Source organism: Engraulis encrasicolus, chromosome 6 (assembly GCF_034702125.1).
Source record: "Engraulis encrasicolus isolate BLACKSEA-1 chromosome 6, IST_EnEncr_1.0, whole genome shotgun sequence".
Lineage (NCBI taxonomy): Eukaryota > Metazoa > Chordata > Actinopteri > Clupeiformes > Engraulidae > Engraulis > Engraulis encrasicolus.
The window spans coordinates 39,050,869-39,069,499 of NC_085862.1; the positions used below are offsets into that span (position 1 = coordinate 39,050,869).

At 41.9% G+C, this 18,631-nt stretch overlaps 2 protein-coding genes across 6 annotated transcripts in view; one reads left to right on the top strand and one right to left on the bottom strand.

Annotated features, from left to right (window-relative positions):
* Window positions 1–4,953, bottom strand: part of LOC134451256 (divergent protein kinase domain 1A-like) — a 32,162-nt gene extending 27,209 nt beyond the window's left edge. The window contains exons 1-2 of one of the 2 annotated variants that reach the window (XM_063201573.1): window positions 4,869–4,953; window positions 4,697–4,780 (exon numbers count right to left, since the gene is read on the bottom strand). In XM_063201573.1, the coding sequence (XP_063057643.1) occupies window positions 4,697–4,750 (54 nt within the window). In that variant the 5' untranslated portion in view covers window positions 4,751–4,780; window positions 4,869–4,953. Of the gene's footprint in view, window positions 1–4,696 lie in introns of both variants that reach the window. The other variant, XM_063201575.1, reaches the window with a different exon arrangement.
* Window positions 4,954–5,444: 491 nt separating this feature from the next.
* The window catches only part of LOC134451257 (coiled-coil domain-containing protein 18-like), a 73,577-nt gene continuing 60,390 nt past the window's right edge, over window positions 5,445–18,631 (top strand). For 2 of the 4 annotated variants that reach the window (XM_063201576.1, XM_063201577.1), the window contains exons 1-9: window positions 5,445–5,540; window positions 6,651–6,714; window positions 6,954–7,124; window positions 7,476–7,585; window positions 7,810–7,938; window positions 10,578–10,674; window positions 11,179–11,300; window positions 12,311–12,602; window positions 16,092–16,170. In XM_063201576.1, the coding sequence (XP_063057646.1) occupies window positions 5,449–5,540; window positions 6,651–6,714; window positions 6,954–7,124; window positions 7,476–7,585; window positions 7,810–7,938; window positions 10,578–10,674; window positions 11,179–11,300; window positions 12,311–12,602; window positions 16,092–16,170 (1,156 nt within the window). In that variant the 5' untranslated portion in view covers window positions 5,445–5,448. Of the gene's footprint in view, window positions 5,541–5,707; window positions 6,185–6,650; window positions 6,715–6,953; window positions 7,125–7,475; window positions 7,586–7,809; window positions 7,939–10,577; window positions 10,675–11,178; window positions 11,301–12,310; window positions 12,603–16,091; window positions 16,171–18,631 lie in introns of those variants that run through there. The other 2 variants (XM_063201579.1, XM_063201578.1) reach the window with 2 other exon arrangements.

Here is an 18,631-nt window from a genome sequence, read left to right on the forward strand (position 1 = left end):
GTCTCTACTTCACTGTCCTGTCTAAGAAAAAACAATAAAAGGCTTGTAAAGCCCCCCAAAAATACTCAAGATTCTTCAACTGATAAAAATCCTGAAAGTCGATCCTAGCAGACACTCCTTCACCGCTTGCACAGACGGGTTGCAAAAGAATTTTAGACACCTGCTGGAGATAATCTCAAACATCATTCTCTCTTTTCATGCACTACTAGTTCTCATCATGTTCTCATCATGATTGACGCTTACACCTTTTCTCAGTTCTCTGGATGGCGAGGGTGCTTACAGAGGGGCACATAAACGTTTTTCTTTTTGCCTTTGCATCCCAAAGCGAGCCAGGGCACATAAGCCTTTTCTCTCTGCGTTTGCATCCCAATGCGAGCCAGGGCCATTCGCTTTTTCTCTCTTTCTTTGCATCCCAAAGCAAGCCAGTGAGCCAGTGTGCAAATTCACATCCCACATATAGGAGGCCATGTGCTATGCTGTGTGTGGTGACAGCGGAGGGCCCGCTGGTGAGGAATGAGCTGTCTTCCCCCTGCAGTCTGCCCAGGCTCCCAGAAAAAAAAAAGAAACGAGACGATGACAGTCTACTCAGCACTGTCACGGAAGGTTTGTCCCGTCAGATCAAATTGGAGCTCCTCGGGTCACACTCTTCCTTGGATGTCTTTTTTTCAATCTTTTCTCTTTTTTTGTTGAATCTAACTTTCACACTGTAGGCTTCGGAGGCAAAACATATCAGGCTTACAAGAAGATAAAGGATGAGACAACTGGATGGGATGAACTTGAACTTGAAGTTTGAAGCATCTCATTATACCCAATCGCCAATGTTGACTTGACATGTGTAATTTGCTCATCATGTGTAATGTGTCCCTTGTTCTCACCAGAATTCGCTGATTGGTAATATTGGCCATATTGGGCCAGGCTAGGTAATTCATTCCAGAATGTGACAAGTGTCCAGTAAGTGTACAAGTTTTCCCAAGTCTGACAATGATAAGAGTTATCACCGTTATAAAAGGACAGCACATACGTACATGTGAAGTATTAATAAGAGTGATTCATACACCAAATGCATGCACCCTAACTGGAAGTGTGACACACAGCAAGGAAATCATTTCGGCAGACAAAAACAAACAAACAAACAAACAACTGAGGAACAAAGAAAAGCAGAAATTCACTGTTAAGTCAGATGACTTTAAAAAGAAGTAAACTAGAATGTTGCCATTGTCCTGTCATTTACTGCAGGGTTCACACATTGCACATAGAGTATGCACTCACACGTACACGCAGGGAAGCCGACAGGGGGGGCAGAGGGGTCTGTTGTCCCAGGCCCAAGGAGGGGGAGAAAGAGGGCCTAAAATCGGGTTCTCATTATATTGTATGTAGTGGATGGGGGCCCCTGGGCCCGTCAAAAGCCATCAGCGGACACACACACACACACACACACTGTACACACTGTGTACACACACACACACACACACACACACACACACACACACACACACACACACACACACACACACACACACACACACACACACACACACACACACACACACACACACACACACACACGCGAGTGCTGCAGCACTTATCACAATGTGTCACTTGTCAGAGGCTCCATGCTTAACTCTTGGAGTCGGACCGAGGCCTGTCAGAATTAGATAACCCTGACTAAGCCCAGAGCCATCGGTCTGGATTTACTCCTCCGTGGGCAGGCAGACAAACAAGCTTACTGAGGTGACTCTCTCTCTCTCCCCTCACTCTCTCTCTCTTTCTTTCTTTCCCTCTCTTTCTTTCTCTCTGTTCCCACCACTCCCTCACTCCCTGCTTCCCTCAGTCTGTCTCTCTCTTTCTCTGTTTATATCTGTCACTGATTCTCTTTCTCTCTGTCTCTCTCTCTCTTTCTCCCTCTCTCTCTCTCAGTCCCCGCCGCCAGCTCCCCTTCCTTGTCACCGATGCCCTTTCCTGGGGCCCAGAGAGGTAATTACACATAAGACAACTGTGACAAGTCTGCACTGGAACAGAGAGATGTCTCCTCTGCTTGCTGTCTGTCTGTCTGTCTGTCTGTCGAGGCTTTTCCAGTGTAATGGTGGTGGCTCTAACTTAACAAGAGTCTCTCCCAGTCTCTTCCTCCCCAGCTATAGATATCACCCCAGGAGAAATCAATCATTAGTGGCCTGCAAACGACACACACACACACACACACACACACACACACACACACACACACACACACACACACACACACACACACACACACACACACACACACACACACGGTTACTTTGGTTATCTACTGTGAAGCGACGTAATGACTTACAGCACAGACCTGGTCAAAGGCAAGTAGGGCTGCTAATGAATAACACGGATCACATGATCATGCGAGTTGACAGCCTCTTTTGATAACGTCTTCAGCAGCCGTGCACTGAACAAACGGAGCACACAGCCCAGCCGCGGCTCCGAGACTCTGTGTGAGGGCCTTCTTCTCACTCATATCTTCTAATAAAGTGTAGCGTGGCCGTGAGAGGCTTTGGTGCTCAATAGCTGACCCGGCCACCCCCATAGGCAAATACACTGTGTAGATAGTCTATGGACTTTGGACTATAGTATGTCTATGGACTATTGTCTGTCGTGTTATTAATTACCAGTGAGTCCAGCTCAGAATTAACGTGGCTTTATTGAATAACAGACTCGTATTCAACCCCAATAACCCCTGGCCCCGGAACTGGACCGTAGACCCGTCCCTAATGATGTCATAACTGATAAGAAACAATCTACCACATTGTCTATGAATAAACATTTGTATACCTACTTATTACATGGTTATGCCCCCCCCCCTTCCCTTTGCATTCCCTTCCTCCTCTCCTCCACCTATCCCCTCTCTTCCACCACTCTCCTCTCCTCATTCCACCTCCTCTCCCCCACCTATATCCTTTCCTCCAGTGTCATCTCCTCCACCCGTCTCCTCTCTTCTCTGCTCCTCTCCTCCACTGCGCTCCTCTCCTCCACCCATCTCCTCTCCATGTTGGCTGTCACTTTGTATTACACTGAGCTCCAACTATTCACTCACATCATGGGCAGGGTTGGGCAGTCACAATGCTGATGAGACAGGAGGGGTGGGGGGGGCACAAAGCCAGAAGTGGAGGCGGACCACTCTCAATGAGGCGAATGGATGCTGCTGCGGCACTTAGGTGGCTCGGGTCACCCAGCTGGGGTGTGACAGGGTCACAGTGATATCACAGAGGCTGTCAAGCGTACAATTCTGCTTAACAAGCCTCATTCCATGGCTTGCTGAGAAGAACAATGACCAAATATACAGTGTGTGTGTGTGTGTGAGAGAGAGAGACAGAGAGAAAGACAGGGAGTGTGTATGAAATGGTCCTAAAATCACACTCCCTGTATCAAACAAAACCCAAAATGCATTATGATGGAAACGGAATAACAGATACAAGCAAGGTGATAGTCATGCACCTCATAGTCACTCCATCACTTCTCACACATTTTTTTTCTTAGAGTGCATTAGGGGTGAGAAACAGGAGTGCTGATGGATAGCAAAAAAAAATCTCAAAGCCCATGTGGAGAAGTGCTAGCCTTGCAAACATATGACAAGAAGCCCAGTCATCCGTGCCAATTATTGTTTGTTATTATGCATATTTCAGCTCTCCTCCAGGCACTGTAAGAAAGGGGTCGCTTCATAAAAATGGATTAATATTTCTACAGCTTCCAAGACAAATTAAGTGGCAATCCATCTCCTCAAGCCAGGCAGTTCAGTTGGGAGAAGAGAATGGCAAGGTACACATGGAACCTCTACACATGTGTAATTTGTATGTAGCCTACAACTGAGTGACCAAACACTGCTGCAATGTCCCCACTCTCATCTCGGAACAAAGCTCAACTTGGAAGGAGAAACCGGGGTAAATGTGTGACGCATGTTGCGCTCACACAGATACATGCAAAAGGTGACGTATTTCAAAGAGCTGTCTCTCTCCGTGGCTGATTTCGCGCAACCCCGATGCCAAATTGCAAAGGGGTGGGGGGCACATTAGAGAAGTATTCCTCGCCTTACCGATGCCCACCCGTCAGAGAGACTGAACTGTCGTGACATTTCGCGCAGCGCTCGAATTCGCTATCGGCAGCCAATGCTGTCACCTCTCCACGCGCTTTCTACCCCCGCACAATTATGGTAGTGTGTCAGGTCTGTTGCAATATGCATAGGGAACATGCCCGCTTTTAGAGCGTGAACATCCCGCGAATTCAAGTAAGCGAATGAGGTACATTACAGCTGTACTGTTGCTACAGCAACCTCTCTCTAAAGCTAATGACTACACGTACTATTTGTACAGTATTCAATCGACGGGTGATGCACTAGAACACTAAGTGGCACGAGCGCGCAATGTATAGATTGATCAATCGAAGCAATTTCAGAGCATTACAATTCGGCACTGACGAAATGCCCATTCACTGTATTCACAAGACATAAGATTCAACAGACAACCGTGTTGGACAGCAAGCACTAAACGCCTTCCAAAAGTTCAAAGTCGAGAGAAACCATAACCATTCCTGCGAATGGCGAGGATTCCATACCGTTCGAGTAGTTATAAATGGAAAGCAGGCGTGGAGCAAAAGCAATTGCAAGAAAATAACACCCCATGCAAGATAGACCACTAAAAGCGTAGCTGACACGATTTTCCCGGGGTCTTACCTGGATGTAGATGGGCTTTCTCAGCCAGACCCATGGCAACAGACCCCTTGCCATGGTTGGTATACCACATCTCACAACTCAGACCTGCAGAAGAGAAAACTCCTATGAATGATAGGCCTAATGTTTTTAGTCGTTTCTTGTGAGCTCTGGGTGAGGGAGGCTATAATCTCACCGAGCCGATATCCTCCTTCTCGTCATGAAGAGGTCCTATCTGGGGGTCTGCTGCTTGGATGCTGCAAAGCGGCTACGTTCTCAACAGATTCCAAAGCGCTGCACCTCCAGCACAACACCACTAGATGAAGCTGTGCGGTACATGGGGACGCGGATGTGCCATGGCAGGGTACCTGTACAAGAACAAAATCGTTTGCTGTTTTTTTATGACAAGTTGAAACACTGCTATATATGGTAAGACAACAGTGCCATGTTAGTTATTATTTATTGGTAAAATGTAGGATAGGCGATGTAGCTCATATGATGGACTTACCATAGCAATGATAGGGTATTGCATTTGAATTTGAGCTGCATTTCGGCCAAATAATACACCCTACAAATGTATTGTTAAAAGCATTGCTTTATAACGTGTAACTTGCAGTGTCCTTTACAAAACATGACAGTACGTTCGGTCTTATCGAATATTTTACTCACAAGCGACACAGGGTTCCCCCCACTTATTGAACCCATTGGACTATTCCACTATCTCCGCGGAATTCGAAAACATCACGTCAAAAAAGTAGCGTCCCTTGAGCGTGGCCATGCAAATTAGCGAAGGCACCTCTGACAATGGGTTTCCACAGCAGCTAAACATAACACAAATGGCTTGGAATGAGCTGGGGTGGATTGAAAGGTAGGGAGAAATCAAAAACGAATTGAGTGCAAATGCGTCTACATGCATGTTAGCCTAATGAGAACATTTAGCCTGGGGCTGGGCTGGGCTAAGTTGTCAAGCAAGCAGCAGACAGAGCACACAAACAGAACACAGACACATGTGAAACGTTTACAATGTATTCTAGCGTTTTAGACAGTTTCCGCGAATGTCTGACCAGCTCGACGCACAAACTCTTTGCATGCTCTTTTGTCTGATTTCCAATCAACGTGTAGCTTCAGCTCACGAATTAATGGTCGTTCTGTTTTGCTTAAGACATGTAGCACACCTGTCATGTAGCCTACCTTTACACTTTCGTGAGATGGTCAACCTAAATAACGAACCGTCTAGTTCTTAAATAATATCGCTGTACGGATATTAATGTCAACTATGTCTCCTCCAAAGATTCAATTTGCAAATAACTAGCACTTCAAAGGCTCAGAAGATTCGACCATGACGTCAGTAATTCCAAAAAGCCAACAGCAACTCAAAAAGTTAACGTAGCTTGTTTTGTAGTGCTAAAAACTACTAGTTCTACAAGAGGGATGCTAACACAACAGCACACTACAGCCAGGCTCTAGGTTTTGGATTGAGACAATTTTGCAACATTCCGTTCTCATTATGGAGTGAGTACACTACATTTCGTTTTGTTTAGCAATATTTACGATGGCTGTGTTTTGCTAGCAATGCTAACTGACCCACGCTAAATCTGTTATTCTCTGAAAGTTTAGCTGTCTATAACAGTGTTGGGCAACCTCTAAAATACACACTGATAACGTTGTCTTCAGTTGAACATTTTCAAAAAACACAAACTTTAGTTTATAAGAAAGTGTATTCTACTGAAATAGGCTACGTCCATGCAGTTGGTTGTCATGTTTTGTTTTTCCAAACAGCTGTTGTCAGCCACCATGCTTTCAGTTGATGATAGGCCTTCTTGATAGCAACGTTATTATGCAATTATTGCGACGTGCACAACCTAGGGTTGAACTTGTGGCAACATTTGACTCATAACAATATTGTGTGTCAGTTGTGGTAATTGTAAAACCCATTAATCTTGTCTACTTTTTTATCCTTGCACTGCACCTCAAATAGCACCAACATGGTCTCTCCAAGGAGGCTCTCCAGTAGGTCTAGTGTGAATGATGCTGGCACAAAGGTAGGCAAGTCAACAGTGAAAGTTGACATACTACATGGACACACTAATGTTGGAAACTCATTTTTCTTGATGTACTGATACACACAACAAGTATTTTCATAGCAATATGTGTATAGGATATATGTTACAGATGGGTTGCCATCTATTTTTTTCATCAATGCGAATGTATTTACTTAGCATGCAGCCTGATCAGTGTGCAGCAGACTGAACTTGTTCATGGGTGATGGTTCCTTTTTCAGCTGTTGACAGGGCAGTGTTTGCCAAGGTCTGAATGGGAGGCCAAAAATGCTCAACTCAGGAGGAGAGTGAGCTCCGTGGAAGAGGAGAAAGCTTGCTTGCAGACGGAGAACAGACAGCTCATCAGTGAACTTGAGTCCTTGCAGCTGGAACTGGCCAACTACAAAACCAAAGTATATAATTTCCCTGTGTGCCCTAACAATGGTCCAAGTAGTGTTTCGGTTTTTGACAGCGTATGCAGATTTGAATGAGAGATTTCTTGCAATCCCTCTTAACGCTTTTTGCTTTTGTGCTTCATTAAGTGCAGTGAAGCAAGAGCTTTTTGCTGTTTTGGCAGTTATGCAAGCCTCACATAAAATGCGATTTAAAAAAAATAAATAAATAAACTCCTCGTGATATTTTATTGAGCAATATATCTGTACTACACTAAATTTGATATTCACTAGACTGACATTGCACTGGTTTCATTTTTCGCTGCAAGGTTTTGCTTTGATTAACTGAATGATTTTTATTGCTAATGACAGGTGCGAGTCCTTGGCTCATCCGTGGAATCCAAATCATCTAGTGCATCCCTGATGAAGGAGCAAATAGATGCCATGGAACATGAGCTAGAAACTCAAAGATTTGCCCTCAGGTGTCTTATGCTGTACTGCTTTTTTCCATTATTCATCAAACTCATCTGCTCTACACACACACACACACACACACACACACACACACACACACACACACACACACACACACACACACACACACACACACACACACACACACACGTCACATCCACACATTAATTCAATATTCTACAGTTGTGTAGTATTATAGTTTCCCCAGCATCTTTTCACTGTTTTTGTTTAGGGATTCTGAGAAGAAACAAGACGAAGTTCTAGAGATTTTGGAAATAAGGTGTAGGCAAGTGATGGAGTTGACCGAAGATGTCAGAGTCCTAAGGACAAAGCTTGAAGATCAAATCACCCGTGGTCAAAGGTAATGCAATTCTAATTTATGAAAATGAGAGTACACCCACCAAAGGATTGTTTCTGGTTGTCCTCTGGAATTAGTGCAGGTTAAAATTGCAGAAAAAATAGGTTTAGGAACATTTCATATAGATTTTTCCAAATTGTGTTTTTTATAAACTACAGACCCCATAGTCTTCAAATCCACCTGTTTCCATTTTTTTCCTGTAGTGGAAATGCCCAAAATCCAAGATGGCGGATATGCAGTCATATTCTAACTCAATTGAATGTAATTGAAAGAAATGTGCCATATACATTTTTGGAATTGGTGTTGTTATATATTTCTTGGACCCCCTCACAACAAAACAACCTGTTTACATGTTCCCCCTCAATTTTTAGTACCACAATCCAAGTTGGCTGACATAACATATAGCAAAATAGATATTTGGGGTTTTAAGTCCCTAAAGTCGTAGTTTTTTCTTGTACTTGTAATACTCATGATGGACAGGCAGGACTATTCAGTCAGCATTTACATGACCTTTATGCAAAAATGATTTTAGAAGCAAAATCCAAGATGGCCGAAATGATAGCAAAAGAGAGACATTTTGTGTTTTAAGGTCTATAAAGCTATTATGCCTATTGGTAATATTTTGATAGGCACATAACTGTCATTACATAAAATGTTATCAATATTCAACATGGCATCCAATAACCCCTGAAATAGCAAATATCCTGACTCTCATCTATACCTGAACTGACCGCTTTTCCAATTGGTTTATTTTGAAGTTTTGCTTGTAGGCACTTGACAAGTTTCTCAATAGCCTAGCAGGAGGTGCAGATAGGATTCAAGACAGGAGTGGAGACCTGACTGTCCATCATCAAGTTGCCCCAGTCTCAGAGGAAGTGCATTTGTAATTTGGGGTGACACACTACACAGCTTGTGCACAAATGGTTTCTTGCTTAGCTAGTTTCAAAAGGTAGGCCAGCTGCCTCCAACTACCGTAAACTCTCTAGACTGATCAGTAAGTAAAAGAAAATCCTATGGAATCATTTCATAGAACAACTATCCAAAAGAATGGGCAGCAGGAACACCTTCATGGAATTCCAGACATTATTATAGAAAATAATGTGCAGCATCATTGAGGGAGACCCATTTAATTTCATTCTAATAAAGATTCACACTTGTGCCACCTACACCTCATGATGCCAAAGGTCTCACAAAGGTTAGTGTATGATATAGTGTGGCCATTACTAGGATCGTGAGTGTGCTCTGACTGTCATGCCAATGAACACTCTCTTTGCTGCAGCTGTCAAAACATGTGTTTAGAATTACTCTCAAACAACCCAGAATCTTGCACCAAAGACCAAGTTGTCCTCTTGCCCAGTTGCTCTGCTGTGTGTGGTAGCAGTTTGGTTTTTAAAGGGGTTTGGTGCACCTGTAGCCTACACCATCTCCCCTCATGAGCAATCAGCAGTCAGCGCACCTGCCAATAATCTTGCACATGAAACACATACAGGCAGACCAAGGAACCAGCAGGGAGGACAGCCACACCCCCTGGAGTCTTGACATGTGGTACTTGGGTTCTGGGTTCAAATTACAGAAGGCTCCTCTTCTTTACTACAAATGGCTTCAAAATTGGGATTGCTTGCAGTGAGGCCAACTGGATGAGCCATACAACAGACCCACAGACACGTGAATTCAATGGATGCTACTGATGGGTGGGGCATAATGTTAGACAGCTTGGATGATATAAGTATGTTGGAAGTTATATGAGGTACGTTCAAAATGTGTAAAGCACATGGGTCGGCTTACTGAAGGGGAGGTCATATCAGAGTTGTGAATATGCTCTAACTGTCATGCCAAAGAGCCTAGTTCTGTGAGCACAGAACATGTTAAGATTGTTGGCATTGGAGGAATGCAGCATCCCAGATAGAACATAAGGTTTCATAACCTTCAGAAAAGCTGAAGCCGACCTTGAAACAACTTTGTAGGCCTTTGCCTTGATACAGGCAGTCAATCCAGTGAATGTGCAATATTACTGTACAGGTAGCACTGCATAAATAGGTGCTGTATATGATGTGATTCATAGCATTTTTTTGTTTGAACAATAATTTGGACCTGCACAGAATCTTCTGTGCTTAAGTTCATAAATGAATGGCTTTATAGACCTGAAAGCACCATTAATGTTGATTTTGCTATACAAAATGTCAGCCATCTGGATTTTGTAATTGATTTAGTATAATGTAATGGCTGGCTCACATTTATGTAACAAATATTACCAATACAAGTCAACACAATAGCTTTGTAGACTTAAAAATACTAAATATGCCAATTTTGCCATATATGATGTCGGCCATCTTGGATTTTGCCACAAAAAATGAAGGAAAACATTGGAAACAAGTTGTTTTCTATTCAGTGTTGCCCCGGAAATCAGAAAAGTTAAACTGAACCTTAAAAAGGGCATTAATGGCGGAATGTCTACAATGGCAGCCATCTTGGATTTGCCACTAAATATAAAGGGAAAAAATTGAAACGGGTGGATTTGCATTCGGGGAGGTCCTAGAAGTAAAAAAAACATCAAATGGAAAAATCTATATGAAATGTTCCAAAACTTACATATGGACCTATACTAAATAACGGCAGTTTTTTGTTGTTGTTGTTAATTCAAGGGTGGAACACCAGAGGAATGAAGCTCTTACCAGTGCAGAGAAGCAGACACAAGCTCTCCTATCTTACAAGACAGACATGACCCAGAAGCTAAAGAAAGTAAGAACAATCCATCCAGAGCATCAGAAATGTTCTTTTCTTCTGCATGAATTGTCTTAAATGAAGCTGTGTTAAATGAAGCCTCCATTTTTATTCAATTTATGTGGGCACATCCCCATTTGCAGCAGATGTATTTTAAATGTCCCTGTGAACTGAGGTGTGATGTCAATAAGAGCACAACACAAGACTGAATTGTTAGAAAGATCTCAGTCACCACACTTTGAGAAATGGGTGGAATGTTCAGCCTATCAAACTGTAACGGCAGTGTATATTATTTTTTGGCTCGTCAAGGAGTTCTGAAGCTCTGCGCATTTCGTTATCTGTGTGGAAAAACGAGACTTTGGTTTTCTAAGATCTCAAAAACTGATTATCTCGTCATCAATTACTGCAACTGTCAATTATCTTGCAATCGTCTGCTTTTCTGCAGTCCTGATGCCAGTACATGGGTCACAGAAAAGGGATCACAAATGTCCAACCTTATTCATCTTATTTAATTCTTTTCAGCTGTCAGAGAATGAGAACCTGCTGAAACACAGTCTCATCCAGTGTGACAGGGAGAAAGCGGAGGTGGAGGAGAAGTGCTCTAAGCTGGAGCAGGAACGAGGAGAAATGACCAAGCTCATCAGGTTAGTTGAAACCATCATGCCTATTGCGTAATGCTATCAGGGCCAACACCTCAATTTAGCTTTCCTTAATGGCATTGTGGTCACAAAGTCTGTCTGTGTGAAGTAGATAAGTTATCCCACCTGAAGTTGCAAGTTTTGAGTTGAATATGTAGACCTTTAATGCACGCCGTACCATCTGAGGCACGCTGTAATGGTCATTGAAAGGTTAATTACCATTAGGGCTGCACAATATATCGAAAATGTATCGAAATAGCGATATCAAGAGTGGCGATATGTGACTTAATTGTTGCAAACAAGTAAAATGTGTGCAGTCCAATCACTAGCTGAATATCAACTAATGTGGAAGAAGCCTGCCAAGACCAATGCCACGCCCCCCACACAGGCCGACAAATTAGTGACAAGAAAAACACTCAGCTATATTTCTAAATATCGTTTAAATATTGTTATCGAGGTATTGCATACTGTTATCGCGTATCGATTTTTTTTCCTGATATGGTGTAGTACTTCTCTACTACGACATAACACAGGGCTTTTAATCATGAACTACAACCCAGTCATTGCCATTCTGATGACAACAAATCTATAACACTGTGTTTTAATATGTTAAAGGTTGATGTGATATGATTTTGAGTAGGTTTTAAAATGTCGGCTGAAAACGGCTAGAGTATACCATGACAGCATGAAACGTGTTATTTGATCGTATGTTTCTATTTCACTTTTTATTGATTCAGAATAGGACTGTCAACGTATTGATGGCACAAATAAAGTTTTTTTTTTTTTTAAAGATCTTCATTTGTAGCATGTGTTAATAATTTTTCAGACTAGGAAAGAAAACATATTTCAGATGGATATGCATATTGCATATAAAATTCTCTAACCCTTTCATCTCATCCCTTCCTGCAAATCAGGTAGCTGGATGAAACGGCTTGAAATAGCATAGTCATCATAATCACATCTCAGCATAGTAGCCGTGACTAGGATGCAGTGACAGTTTCTCATCTGTTCTTTAGCCAACTGAAGAAGGACAGCGGGAGAACGGAGGTCCTGAGGTCCGAGTCGGAGTCCCTGCGCTCCCAGCTGGAGGAGGCCGCGAAGCGCAGCGCCGACCGGGAGCAGTGCTTGAAGAGGAAGGAGGCAGAGATGCAGGAGGCCACGGAGGCCCTGAGGAGGGAGAATGGGGAGCTGCGCCTCCTCACCACCTCCTTGGAGCAGCAGCTGGAGCAGAGGCTGAGGCAGGTCCAGCACGGCCGTGCCCAACTGGCCAGCCTGGAGGCCATCCTAAGCCTCCTGCATCTCCAAGAGGTGGGAAAGCCTGTCTGGGGGTATTCCTAGATCAGTGTTTCTCAAACCTTTTCAGACCGAGGACCACTTTGTCCACCCCAAAATGTTCAGGGACCACCTGTCATCTGAATTGACGTGGAGGGTGCACACATTTTCACATTACAAGCCTGTCGTATTATTGTGGTGAAAATATGACTTCAGCTATGTTTAGCTTTGTAATAATGTTTCATATACAGCTCCAGGCCACTTTATTAGAATACCATGAAAAAGTTGATTTATTTCCATAATTCCATCAATAATGTTAAACTGTCATGGATTATAGATTCATGGCCCAGTTTTTTAACTATTCCAATCATTAAATTGTTTATTTTTACACATTTTGGTCTTCCAGCTCAAAAAAAACATGAATTGGGGAATTCGCATCATTAGAATATTGTAATAAAATCACAATTTTCTTCATCAAAATTTGTTTCACATCAGTGCACATCAAATCAGTTGAACTTTGGTACTTTCTACACAACATGCAATGTTCAATACTTGGTTAGGACTCTCTCTGTCTTAATATTATTAATAATAACGGCCATGATGCGTTTAACATTGAAGTCAATGGCAGAAACAGTGCATGGGAGTAATGGAAGGCCAGATATCCTTGATGCTTTGCCGTCAGCTGTTTTTGTATAGCTGACCTGGTGTCCCACACTTCACTCTTCAATATACCCTGTAGATTTCCATGCCACGTTTTGTCGCTAACTCACCGGTTTAATTCTAAATAACCAGAAATGAAACCCCATTGAAAATGAATGGGGTTTTATTTCTGTTGAGTTAGAATTGAACTGGTGAGTTAACACCAAAACGTGGCATGGAAATCTACAGGGTATATTGAAGAGTGAAGTGTGGGGCACCAGGTCAACAAACAAGAACAGCTGACAGCAAAGCATCAAGGATATCTGGGCTTCCATAACTCCCATGCATGGCCATTATGGCCATTATACAGACAGAGAATGTCCTAACTAAGTATTGACCATTGCATGTTATGTAGAAAGTACCAAATTTCAACTGATTTAATGTGACCCGAATTTTGATGAAGAAAAATTTGATTTTATAACAATATTCTAATAATGCGAATTCCCCAATTCATGGGTTTTTTTGAGCTGGAAGGCCGCCGTATATAAAAAGAAAAAAAATAATGATTGGAATAGTTAAAAAACTGGGCCATGAATCTACAATCCATGACAGTTTAACATTATTGATGGAATTATGGAAATAAATCAACTTTTTCATGGTATTCTAATAAAAAGGCCTGGAGCTGTATAGGCTACTGCTAGCTTGTCTTTGAAAAGTAGAAATCCCCTCGCGGACCACTTGTGCTCTGTCGAGGACGACCAGTGGTCCCCGTTCCACACTTTGAGAATCACTGAACTAGAACCTGACTCGGTAGTAAACCCGGGGGGTATTCTAAGAACTTGGCTCAGTAGTAAACCAGGTTAAGTTAACCTTGAGGTATTTGTAAATCGTGTAATACTAAAAGAGCAGTCCAATGACAGCTTGGACTATATACAATAGTTGTAGGTTTAATTGAATTACATTAAGGCTTTTGTATTTAAACAGGATTTGGAGAAGTTAATCCGTGCTTGACTATTCAATGTTGACTATTGCAATAGCCTACTTATAGGTCTCCCCCAAAGGTCACTCAGGCAGGTGCAACTAATCCAAAATACTGCAGCAAGAATTTTGACTAAAACAAAGAGAAGAGACCATATCACTCCAGTACTTAGGTCATTGCACTGGCTTGTGGCACTGGCCAGTGAGATTTAGAATTGATTTTGAAACCCTTCTGTTAAGTATATAAGTCACTGAATGGCTTAGGCCCTAAATATATTGTAAATATGCTTGAGCAATATCACCCTAATATGTGTCTTAGGTCTTCAGAATCTCCTCTACTGGTTGTGCCTAGGGTCAGGTCTAAACAGGGTGAAATTGCATTTAGCCATTATGCTGCAAAATGCTGAAACCAACTCCCTGTCCAAATTAGAACTGCCCTAATAGTATCTTGTTTTAAAAGGAAGTTAAAACAGCTTTATTCTCATCTGCCTTTGTTGATAGTTAATTACACACTATCCATAACCCAATATAGTTTTTTTCTTCTCTATTCTCAATGCTTAACCACATTGATTGACATTTATGTATGATAATTTGCTATATAAATATTTTTTATTAATTGATTGATTGATAGGTTAACCATTTCCTGTAGGGTAACTTAGCCCGGTTTATCACTTAACATGTTTCTGGAATACTCCCCATATCAACCATGGGGCTCCTAATCAACCACAATGTTGAGGTGGGATTTGCATTATCAGCTTTCTGTGAATAGCCTTGACAAGTACACACTGGCTCAATATCATCAATATCAGTTATGGAGAGCTTGAGTGAGACTGTTGTAGCAGCATGCCCCAGCAGTATTCCTCAACAACAGGACCCTTTAGAAGTATCATATTCCTGTGATGGGGTTGTGTGCTGAACCTCTTCACCCCTCTTATAACCACATCCTTTTTAGTTCAAGGTGAGTTCTGGGCTGTTATATAGTATGTTGCCAAATGGTAAGCTTTTTTTGCACACTTCTTGTTCCCTAGCACATTAAGCAGCAAGTTTGCACTGTGCTTTTTCAGAGTTAACTACGGCCATACAGTCTACCATGTAATGCCAGTGTTTGGTTACGGCAATGATGTGCTCATTTTTGTAAGCAAGGCAAGCATGTATTCAGTGTCAGTGACGCACAACAGCAGCTGTTGTTCATGCTGTAGATAGATATTCCACTGCTAAACAGAGTAACTTACATTCTTGGTTATAATAATATCCAGTGTTTGAATGCATCGTAGAAGAGTCTGCTCTTCCCGCTGAATACATTTTGCCTGACTGCAAGCACTCACTGTCTTTGTGTTTGTCTTTTCCAAGGATTTTATCACCTGTCTTTTGCAGCATTTCTCAAACTGTCACCTTTTTTCAGGGGTTACCTTCAGCGACAGTCTGCCGTAGTTTTATTTCGGGCTTTTTTTATTTAGTCTCTCTCTCTCTCTCTGTCTCTGTCTGTCTCTCTGTCTCTCTCTCTCTCTCTCTCTCTCTCTCTGGATAGATGTATTGCTGTGCACTTTTTTTGCAGCCCCTCACAGGCTTTATTGGAGTTTAATAGTCTCAGAGCTAATGGGCTGTACACACTCACTTTATATCTGTTCCTCTCTTCACTGTTCTCTCTTCTGCTCATTTGTTCTTTTTCTTTCTTTCTTTCTTTTTTTTTTTTTTTCTTTCTTTCTTTCTTTCTTTCTTTCTTTCTTTCTTTCTTTTATTTGGTCTCTCTTCAGCAACCCTAGTTTTATTTTTATTTGGGATTCTTCTGTTCTATTGCCGTTTATAATCTCCATCTTCCGCTCTTCCTGTCATTCATTATTTCTTTCTGTCTGTCAGTTTCTCTTTCTTCTTATTATTTTTTTTTGCTCTGTGTCGTTCTGTCCTCAGAGTGAAGGAGCATCTCTGTGCGTCAACCCATGCCTGCTGCCCCCTGTGCCGGCAGATGATGTGCCCAAGCTCCAGCCAGGTAGTAATGCAGTCTTTAATTTTTCATGCACCATCAACACTCTCAATCTCTTTTTGTCCCCCCTCCCTCCTCTCTCTCTCTCTCTTTCGCACACGCACACACATCCCCCATCTCCTGAGTGACTTTCTATTTCTCTCTCTCTCTGTATTTCTCTGCACCTCTCTGCTCTCTCAGTCTCTCACGTCATTCTCTCTCTATGGCTCGCTGTCTCTCTGTCTGTCTCTCTCTCTCTCTTGCTCTCTCGCTCTCTCTCTGTCCAGCTATGCCTCACACTCTTTCTTCTTAGTGATTGAGTTTCTTTGCCCATCTTTTTACCCCTCCTCCTCCTCTTTCCTCTGTTCCTCCTCTCTCACCCTTTCTCTGTTCCTCTGCTGACTGCCAGTGCTCGTTTTCTCTCCTCTATATCCTTTTCCTTTGTGAGGGGTGTGCAAAATTGGCAGTCACCAGAAGTTATGGCCTGTAAATGATTCATGTATTTCTTTTTTTCATTTTTAATCCCAGTGTCGCACTATGCCATGCCATGTGCTGTATTATGTATTATGTAGCTCTAAGCAGCAGCGGCTCCTGCATATCACAGCAGCCTCTTATGACGGACTCAGTCAGCATTGCACCCCCTCTACTGCCAGCCTGCTGCGGGATTGATGCCTTTGAATGAGAGTGTGTGTGTGTCAAGGAAGGCGAAGGGGTTACAAAGGGGTCAGTTGTCCTGGGCCCAGAGAGAGGAGGGGGGCAGAATTGGGTCCCCATTGTATGTGGGTGGGAGACGTGATGCCTTGTTTGTTCGTAACATTGGTTAAAAACCTACAAAACTGTTATTTTTCCTCTTAAAAACAAATGTCAATAAAGAAGATGTGGTACATTATGTTTCATAGTAGTCTTAGTTGTGAAGAAACATTTTTGTTAAGATTTATGTAAAGGTTTATATGTCAAATATCCTGCGGTGTGACTGCAACATTAATGAAACCTGTAATATAATATATATATAAATTAACCAACAGCATTTTGAATAATGTCTGAAGCATGTGGCATGATTGCTTAAATATTAACTTGATATTAAGATATGTGAATGTGAAAAAAATTCAAGACAGTAATATTAACTACAAGTTCCATTTCGTAACACAAATTGCGTCCTGTGGGGTGACATGTTTGTCAATATTGGTGAACGGGCAGCTGCAAGGCCAACTACAAGGGTCTTAAAGACAGGCTCCTAACCAGTCAGTACCTCAGCTATTGGAGAGTGGTCTGGAAGTTTAAGGAGACTCTTCACCTCTTCACCTCTTAATATGTCTACATATTGCAATGTTTCTGTCACGCAATGCTTAGGTTCATTTTATGGTGTCCTGTGGTGTGACTGCTCTTATAGAAGGGGAAAAAAGTTTTTTTATAAATGAAAACACATATTAAGATTGAACACAATATCATTATCTAGTTATTCATGTATACAAAAGGATTAAAATGGCCACAATGCAGTGAATTTCCTGTGGTGTGACTTCATGGCATGCGGTGTGACATGCTTATGCAATGTGTTACTCAATTCTTACTTGTTTTTCATGTATCATGCAAGGATATAAGGATACCAGGAGATTTATTTGTCACATTCACACAATTATTACAAGTAGTACAGTGAAACCATGGAGTGAAATCACAGTAATCTGCCTGTGCAATGCATAGGCGTGTGTGGGTGGGGGTGGGGGTGCGGGTGGGTAGTAGTGTGTGTGTGGGGTGGGGGTTAAAGGAACAATATTACATAGAGCATGGGGATATGTTTGTGCAGAATATTAATAATTTTATTGTATCTTACCGAAATGTCACACCAAGGATGTCACACCGCAGGCCACATTTTCCCAAAAATGGCAAAAATTTGGCGAAATATCACGGACCACTATGAGCTTTATTTTTTTTCCCAATTTTTCCCATCGTTTTTTCAGGATTGGAAAAACTTTTTTTTTTTTTGCGTTACGCCCTTAAACGTCAACCACCTATGTATTGAGTGGGGTGGCCTTTTAGATGACTTTGTCCCGGGCCCAGCCAAAGCTGTCAGCGGCCGTGTCTGTGTGTGAGTCAAGAGATGGGTGAATTGCTACTCTTGCATCTTTTTTGTGTTTACTCTTAACCCACTGCATCTGCAAATTTGTTAGTTTGTGAACTTTTTTATGGTTTGTATTTTTGTCGATCTTTCCTTTGGTGTATGTTCTTGTGCCTATACTTCTGAAACAAAATATATTGCAATATACCTGAATTTATGTTGCAATGTTAGATAATAGAATATTTTTATGATATATATAAAATATCTGCTTATTTAACATAATTTTTTTAGTATATCAAAACACTGTGTGCGTGCAACAAAATATAAATGATGTATTACTATATGTATTTATTTACACTATATTACCAAAAGAATTCGCTCACCTGCCTTTACTCATTTAAATTCTATCCCATTCCTAACTCATAGGGTTCAATA